The 8,659-nt window shown below is 39.0% G+C and overlaps 2 protein-coding genes across 2 annotated transcripts in view; one reads left to right on the top strand and one right to left on the bottom strand.

Moving 5' to 3' along the window:
- LOC107684577 (ornithine aminotransferase, mitochondrial-like) overlaps positions 1–8,659 on the top strand; it is a 24,780-nt gene that overhangs the window by 3,162 nt on the left and 12,959 nt on the right. The window contains exon 2 of the mRNA XM_016480869.1: positions 6,559–6,793. Coding sequence (XP_016336355.1) covers positions 6,589–6,793 — 205 coding nt within the window. The 5' untranslated portion in view covers positions 6,559–6,588. The remainder of the gene's footprint in view (positions 1–6,558; positions 6,794–8,659) is intronic.
- lhpp (phospholysine phosphohistidine inorganic pyrophosphate phosphatase) lies at positions 1,614–3,607 on the bottom strand. The gene is made up of 4 exons (XM_016480882.1): positions 3,439–3,607; positions 2,757–2,949; positions 2,567–2,721; positions 1,614–2,190 (listed from the first exon to the last, which is right to left on the bottom strand). Exons 1-4 carry the CDS (start codon positions 3,588–3,590, stop codon positions 2,100–2,102), a joined length of 591 nt encoding a protein of 196 aa, XP_016336368.1. The 5' UTR covers positions 3,591–3,607; the 3' UTR covers positions 1,614–2,099.

Raw genomic sequence — 8,659 nt, 5'->3', positions numbered from 1 at the left:
CATTCTCTCTCTCTCTCTCTCTCTCTCTCTCTCTCTCTCTCTCTCTCTCTCACACACTCCCACACACACACACACACACACACACACACACACACACACACACACTCTCTCTCTCACACACTCTCTCACACACACACTCGCATACACACACACACTCTCTCACACACACACTCGCATACACACACACTCTCACTCACACATGCACACTTTTGCACACATACGTACACACGCACACAAACTCTTTCACTCACACACATACACACAAGCTCTCACACACACACTCACTCTCTCACATACACACACACACTGACTCTCTCTCTCACACACACACACACTTTTGCACACATGCATGCACACACACACACACACACACTTTCTCACTGTGTTTTAGGAATATGAACCAGAACTGAAAGTCAAATCACACGAGCAGCACACAGTCACACACTGAGAGGGCAGCCATTTCCTGTTGAGATGAGAGCACTTCCTCTGAGAGTGTCTCACTGAGGTTCTGTAGGCTGGTATGATGTGACATCACAGCGTCCTCTTGAGTGCCATTTATTGAGAGACGAGACGTAAACAGGAAAATACAGATCAAACACACAGGAAGTTCATTCCTCGCACTGTATTTAACAAGCTCTTGCTCTTTTGATGTACACTGTTGCTACAGATACCTGTCTGTCACATCGTGTGCGAGTGTGTGTGTGTGTGTGTGAGAGAGTGTGTGCGTGAGAGAGTGTGTGTGAACGTCCCTCTGGTCACTCCTCACTTCCTGTCCAGCAGGATGTGCGTCCATATGTTTGATCACAACATCATTCCTAGATTTCCATTTGTGTCATTATAGTTTTCCTCACTTGGCTGCTATTGTTGCACTGTTACTGGAAAACAGTCCGAGTGAAGCAGAACAGTCCAGTGTTTTGTCGTTGTGTCCCAAATGACGCACTATACACTGCACTGTGAGCTTTATAAGCTTAATATGTCACCTGATTGTAATTATTATTAATAATAACTTTAAGAGTTGCTTCCTCAAAGTGCTTTACAGCAAAAGCAGAAGAACAAAGCAAAAACAAACCAAACGAAACCAGTAATCATGTCAAAGCTAACCTGAAATCTAATGTTTTTGTGCACTTTTTCTTTTGGAGTTTTCACTACTCACAGTATTTATTCCAAACACGTCATAGAACAGTGTGTAAATACGTGAATTGGGACGCACCTCATGTAGACGTGCTCTGAAGGACGTTTTACCGTTGCGCTTGCGTCACGCATGAGCTCTGCATGTTAAAAACATGGCACTCAAGTTAAAAGAAGTTCAACTTGCATCTCAAGTGTTTCCAAACGAAACCAGTAATCATGTCAAAGCTAACCTGAAATCTAATGTTTTTGTGCACTTTTTCTTTTGGAGTTTTCACTACTCACAGTATTTATTCCAAACACGTCATAGAACAGTGTGTAAATACGTGAATTGGGACGCACCTCATGTAGACGTGCTCTGAAGGACGTTTTACCGTTGCGCTTGCGTCACGCATGAGCTCTGCATGTTAATGTATGGCACTCAAGTTAAAAGAAGTTCAACTTGCATCTCAAGTGTTTTTACCATTCCTTCCCTGCGTTCCCTGCGTGAACGGCCCTAATAATACTAGACCTCAGTGTCAGAACGTTTGTTTTCTGGCAGGACATTTATTTATCAGCAAATTCATTCATGCAAAAATAATGTCTTTTATTGGCCATGGTGAGTGTAAGTTCACAAAGACACTTTATCTAAAGCCCTTATATATATAATGCATTATAAAGTAGTTTTAATGCATTAATTATGCAGCTTATAATGCATTGTGAATAACTGTAACAACAGTTATAATACTTTATCTAGTCATTGTTACACCTTTAGAAAGTATAATGCACTAAAACACATGACAAAATGTTATAATGCAAGGTTACATCTACTTATGAAAAGATACAATGAATTATAATGTACATTATGAAACCTTTATAATACATTATACATAAGTGTCACTGAGGGCTTGCGTCTGGCTTTCACAGTGTTCTTCATGTCTCAGTGCAGCTTCATCTACAGAGCGTGATCGATCGCTAGAGTCGGCTCCTGGTCAGTGATCGGTCAGGATGGCGTTCACGGCGGCGGCGAGGTCGTCCACGTAAGCATCGGCTCTCACGCTCGGGTGCTGCTCGTCGCTCGGCCTGCGGGGCACAAGACACCAGACAGAACATGAGCAGAGCTCCTGTAAGATCAAAGGTCACCCAGAGTCTGACCAATCACAGGCTGAGAGGGCGGAGCTCCGTGGTGTCTCAGTTATTGATGATGTTCACTATTTAACACAAACTCTCATTTTTGTCTGAGAACAGCCCGTGCTCCACACAGAGATCAGAGATCCACACAGTGCCACGATCAAGAAGCGGCTCTAATCACTGCAGCGCCACCTGCTGCTCACACACCCATCGTGCATGAAATTAATTCAGATTGAATTTTATTGTGCCTTTCAATACACACTATTCCAAAGCAGCTGTAACACACACACACACACATACACACACACACACACACACACACACTGACCTGTATTTGCCAGTTCTGACCTGAAGACCCTTCATCCCGCAGCGCTGAGCTCCACCGACATCATTGAGCAGATCATCACCGATCATCACAACCTGACACACACACACACACACACACAGGCAGTAAAGAACAACAACACTGTAAAACATGGTAAACAGAGCTTACTATAGCCTTACTGGCATGTGTGTGCAGTACCATCATGCACCAGCAGGTGGGGCCGCAGGCCTCTCTCTCTGAGGATGTGAATGAGCGCCGGCGCGGGGGAGAACACGTGACTGACGCTGATGTCGAAGCCCATCACACGCAGCTTCTGCACGAACCTCTCACGTGTGTTCTGAGTCTCATTAGTGCAGAAACGCACCGTCAGACCGGAATCCATCAGCCTGACACACACACACACGGCACTGCATACTTAGTGTTTATGTGGGGGACGTTTTATATTTGTATAATTATCTTTGTTTCTTTATTTATTTGTCAAATTCATCAAATAATGAGTCAAGAATGATCACAGCCGAGAGCCGACATTACTTTCGTTCAACACACTAAAAATTGTGGGCTACTTAGTACAGAATAGCATACTAAATCATGTCATGTTACATATCACGTGATCGTAAGAGCCGGTGGATGTATACTGCAGATTTGGGCTACTGTAGTATGCATACAGAGAGTCAGCATACTATGAACAGCATAGGGAGAGAGATTAAGTATGGTATTGCGAATCTATTTGATCTGTTATGCAACACGCTTGTCAATACAAGGTCAACTGTATTCAAAAGTCATATATCATTATGTGTCGTTGCTGTTATTATTAAGAGAGTGTCCAGCAATGCTGAATGAATAACTTTATTAGTAAACCGCGCGCTAGTTCTCACCTCCTCACTGCTTCTCCAGACCCGGGTATCGCCTGTCCTCCTCCCTCTCCGCTATCATACAGCACTCCACACATGTCTAAAATCACTGCTTTCACACTCTTCAGCCACTCCACACTGCTGCCTGCGGCCATGCTGCTCACGCGTCTGCGCATGCGCAAAGCAGGGGATTCTGGGAAATGGAGTTCGGCGGCTGACCAAAGAAGGAACAAATTACACATGGATGTTTTGCGTATGTTTTTGATATAATAATAATTTAACTGATAATCATAGCTATTAAACTATTTCTTGTTATGGTTTTAAATCTGCATTTAACCTCAGAATGATCTCAAAGTAAAAAGAGGTGCTAAAGTCTGATTTTTTGGTGACTGTGCTTTAAAATTAAATTATTATAATCTTAATTCAAGTGAAGAAGGATTTCGCAATGTGTGTGTGTGTGTGCGCGTGTGTGTGTGTTAGTTAGTGAGTGTGAGAGAGTGTGTGTGAGAGAGAGAGAGAGAGAGTGTGTGTGTGTGTGTGTATGTGTGTGGGCGTGTTGAGGGCAGTGAGTTTTCAGCCAATCACCGCCTCAGGCTGCGTTTGACGTGTGTCACGTGGTCATGTGACTATAAATAAGTGACGGTGTTAGTGGAAAGTTTCTAAGGAATCAGTTAATAATTGATGACAGTGAGACTGACCTGTGTTGATCTGAGGTCAGCAGGAGTCTGATCTGATTCTGATGATTGAGACCGACTGATGTGTGGCTCATTATTGTGAGAAACACAGGCTGCTTTCTGTCTGTTCATCAGTTTCTTTCACACGCTGATGATCCAGCACAGCTCACTTCTTCTGTGTTACACGGCTCAGAGATTTCATGTTGTTATCATATCATATTGTTATATGGCTGGTTATGAAGGTTGAATTTTAATTTTATTTTCATTTAGATTCATGTTGAAGCTCAAACTCATAAAATACACCAGAGTTTTGTGTCAGAGCTCAAACCCGAAGCTAAAACCTAGAGCTTTACAATGAGATTTTCTATTATATTATATTATTAATATATATATTATATTAATGTCACTTATATACATTCTTATATAGTTAAGCAGTTACACAGCCATCGTCATGAAAATCAGCTTAATAGTGGCATTTTTCAGCATTGCTGATTCACAAACATTTAATTTCGTTCAGTATGAATGACACAGACATCATGTGCTTATAGTGTTAATGGCCAGTCCATCATTTTTGGGGGAATTTTTATTTATTTATTTTTTAATAAGTATCGGTTTAGGCACCGTAACCGTTTTAAAAGTATTGATTTGGCACCGGTATTGAAAAAAAAACAAACGATACCCAACCCTAATTAAAAGTGAATAAATAGAGCTGGTCTTGATTTTCCTCATAAGGAATTAAATTAGATGTTGTGAAAAGTGTCTCCATTTGATAACTAATAGAGTAACGTTATGTCACTAATGAATTATTCATAAAAGCACCAGGAGCAAGAATAATAAAATAATTCATTTAGTAAATGCTTGTAGTCCATTTTATTTCATTTACAGAATCTAGGGATGCACCGATATGAACATTTTGGCCGATAACCAATAATTCTTTAAATATGAAAGGCGATGTTAACCGATATGTTGGCCGATAAATCTAAATCCACATTTTTACATAATTTTTGAGAGCCTGATTACCAAAAAAGTCTCACCATTAAAAGGCATTAACCACTATTAAAACAAACATAAAGCAGCCTTACAAATAAATAAAATAATGCTTAAATAATGGAAACAAGTTACTGGACAACATTACTTACGTGTAAAAAAAAAAATAAAGACGATGGAGTGCGTTGAAAGGCGATAATCATGTAATGAACATAGCCAGAGATATTGTCAAAATCATTCAATATTCTCATTATTATTAAGAGTATTTGGCATTTCCAATTAATGTAGGCCTGTTATTTTCTGGCTTGTATTAGGTTACTTTTATTATTAAATGAATATTACAATTAATTTGCTTCGCAATAATTTCATAGCGCATCACCGCATAACTGATGCGCTGACTCGCAGCTTGTGGGGAAAATAAAAGATTAGGCTATTAGCTTAGGCTACTCGTCACTGAAAATGTTTTTAAAATGTCTTTTAAAACAGGTCTATTATAGCCTACAATGAATTTTAGGCCTATAGCCTAAATAAAATTGTTACACTTCAGTAACACTTTATCAGTGAAATTTGAGGGCAGCTTTATTTTAAGCACCGACTTTCAAAAACAACCTGTTCAACACGAAATGCGTTTCTTCTCATTGTTTTCACTATGTTCGGGCCACAAGAGAAACTTTAAGGAAATAAATTAAAACAGTTATATATACCACATATTAGGAGATTCGTCTCTCGTCGTCTCTGAGAGAATATGCGCCGTTAATCGGCCAAATTCTCTTATCGGTTCGATAACGATAACAGAAAAATTTACATTTATCGGCCGATACCGATATGGTGGCCGATATATCGTGCATCCCTAACAGAATCCTACAGTTATATTTATTCATCTAATAATACAATATTGGTCTAACTTGAAAAAATTATGACAGAAATATTGCACAGTAGAATGTCCTTGTTAAGTTATAATAATAACAATAATAATACTACATTGTATTAAAACATATTTATGGAATATCTCTAATTTGTTAAGGAATATCACACAACTTACCCATTTTTTTAATTTTCACTTGATTACATTTTAATAATTAACTTTAAAATAACTTAAATTACCTACAGTTGTTAATTTTATTCATTAATTTGATTACCGCTGTTTTTCATGGTATATTTCTATTTGACATTGCAGTGTTTTTATATTCTGTGTCCTCCTGACAGTAAAATAAGCCACTGTAAACCTTTATAAAGGTCTAGTCATGTGAAGAAAAAATACTCTGATATATACTGTGAAACTAAAAAATACAGCTTTATATTCCCTGCTGCTTTACAGCAGAATCTAATTTTGAGTTTTGTAACTAAATCACTGTTTTCTTGTTCATCTCTGTGAAGCAGCTTTGAATGAATCTGTATTGTATAAAGTGCTGTAGAAATAAATGCGACTACAAATGTGCTGCTCTCCGCAGGATTGATGTGCGATTGAGTGTTTGTTTCTCAGTTTGTCTCAGTCTGAACCGAACGAGTCGTCATGAACAGCTTGAAGAGTCTGATGAGCCGCGTGACGCCCGCTCTGAGCCGCGCAGTGCATTCTGGGAAGCGTGCATCGTCCTCGGCGGCGTCCAGAGCTGAACCCACGGAGCGTGCGCTGACGTCAGAGGAGGTTTACGCTCGCGAGGATCGACACGGCGCTCATAACTACCACCCGCTGCCGGTGGCTCTGGAGCGAGGAGACGGTAGGCCTGGGCACATTTCTCACCACAACTCTGACACAAGTTTATGTCTCGCAAAGCTTTTTTCTCAGAATTATGAGTTTGTGTCTCACAATTGCAAGTTATAAACTCAATTGCACGTTTATGTCATTTTTTCTTGCAATTCTAACTTTTTCTTAGAATTCAGAGAAAAAGTCAATTGTGAAGTATAAACTCAGACTTTTTTCTCACAATTCTGAGTTTAGCCTATATGTTCTAATTCTGACTTTTTTCTCGCAATTCTGACGTTTTTCTCGCAATTCTGATGTTTTTCTCGCAATTCTAACCACCCGCTGCCGGTGGCTCTGGAGCGAGGAGACGGTAGGCCTGGGCACATTTCTCACCACAACTCTGACACAAGTTTATGTCTCGCAAAGCTTTTTTCTCAGAATTATGAGTTTGTGTCTCACAATTGCAAGTTATAAACTCAATTGCACGTTTATGTCATTTTTTCTTGCAATTCTAACTTTTTCTTAGAATTCAGAGAAAAAGTCAATTGTGAAGTATAAACTCAGACTTTTTTCTCACAATTCTGAGTTTAGCCTATATGTTCTAATTCTGACGTTTTTCTCGCAATTCTGACGTTTTTCTCGCAATTCTAACTTTTTCTCGCAATTCTAACTTTTTTCTCGCAATTCTAGCTTTTTTCTCGCAATTCTGACTTTTTTCTCGCAATTCTGACGTTTTTCTCACAATTCTAACTTTTTTCTCACAATTCTAACTTTTTTCTCGCAATTCTAGCTTTTTTCTCGCAATTCTGACTTTTTTCTCGCAATTCTGACGTTTTTCTCGCAATTCTGATTTTTTCTCGCAATTCTGACTTTTTTCTCGCAATTCTAACTTTTTTCTCGCAATTCTGACTTTTTTCTCGCAATTCTAACTTTTTCTCGCAATTCTGACTTTTTTCTCGCAATTCTGATGTTTTTCTCGCAATTCAGATTTTTTCTCGCAATTCTAACTTTTTTTCTCACAATTCTGACTTTTTTCTCGCAATTCGGACTTTTTTCTCGCAATTCGGACTTTTTTCTCGCAATTCGGACGTTTTTCTCACAATTCGGACTTTTTTCTCGCAATTATGACTTTTTTCTGGAAGCTGCGTGCATCTCTGCCTCACGTTCACAACATGCACTGTATCTCCAATAGTTTGCTTTTATTTTGTCATTTAGCCTTTTTCACACTTCTGTGTTTCTGGCTTCTGGACTGGTGCTTGCTGGGTAAAAGTTGTTCCGGTGACAACAGCGGCTGCACTCAACAAGAATGAGTTCGAGAAGCAAAGTGTTTTTTTACGAATGAGATATTATGAAAATGCTTGAACTGCAGGTACATTACACTACAAAGCGCAAACATTTCACAATTAACTGTTTGGTCAGCTCGGGTCATCAAATACAAGTTTGTTTAATTCTAAATGATGGCAATTATAATTCAGTTAGTTTCGCCCTTCTGTCCGTTTGGTGCATTATGACACTCCACTTTAATTTTTTTTGCTATTATTATTATTAAAGTAATATTGTATTTTCTACTTGCTCTCCTTTGCATTATTAATGTGATGGCATAAATGTACGTTGCATTATGCGCCCTGGGAAATACATATTCATGACTTTATTCGTATTGTATCAGATTACGTTGTTGTGTTGAGTTTAATATTCTTCAACCGGACTCAGTTAGAATTGTTTAATGTATTCTTTGAAAAATGTGCATCTGGACATAAATGTTGTAATTTTTAAGTAATTTGTCATGATGTGGTGATTCGAGGGAAATGACGGAGTAAACTGAGATGCACTCAAATGTACCGGAGATCAAAGACTAAATAAAAAGGGTCTTTGCTGGAGCGTGTTGAGCATGTTATCTCAC

Source organism: Sinocyclocheilus anshuiensis, unplaced genomic scaffold (assembly GCF_001515605.1).
Source record: "Sinocyclocheilus anshuiensis isolate Anshui unplaced genomic scaffold, SAMN03320099.WGS_v1.1 scaffold401, whole genome shotgun sequence".
Lineage (NCBI taxonomy): Eukaryota > Metazoa > Chordata > Actinopteri > Cypriniformes > Cyprinidae > Sinocyclocheilus > Sinocyclocheilus anshuiensis.
Note: the sequence above shows the minus strand (reverse complement) of the source record. Positions and strands in the feature narration are given on the sequence as shown.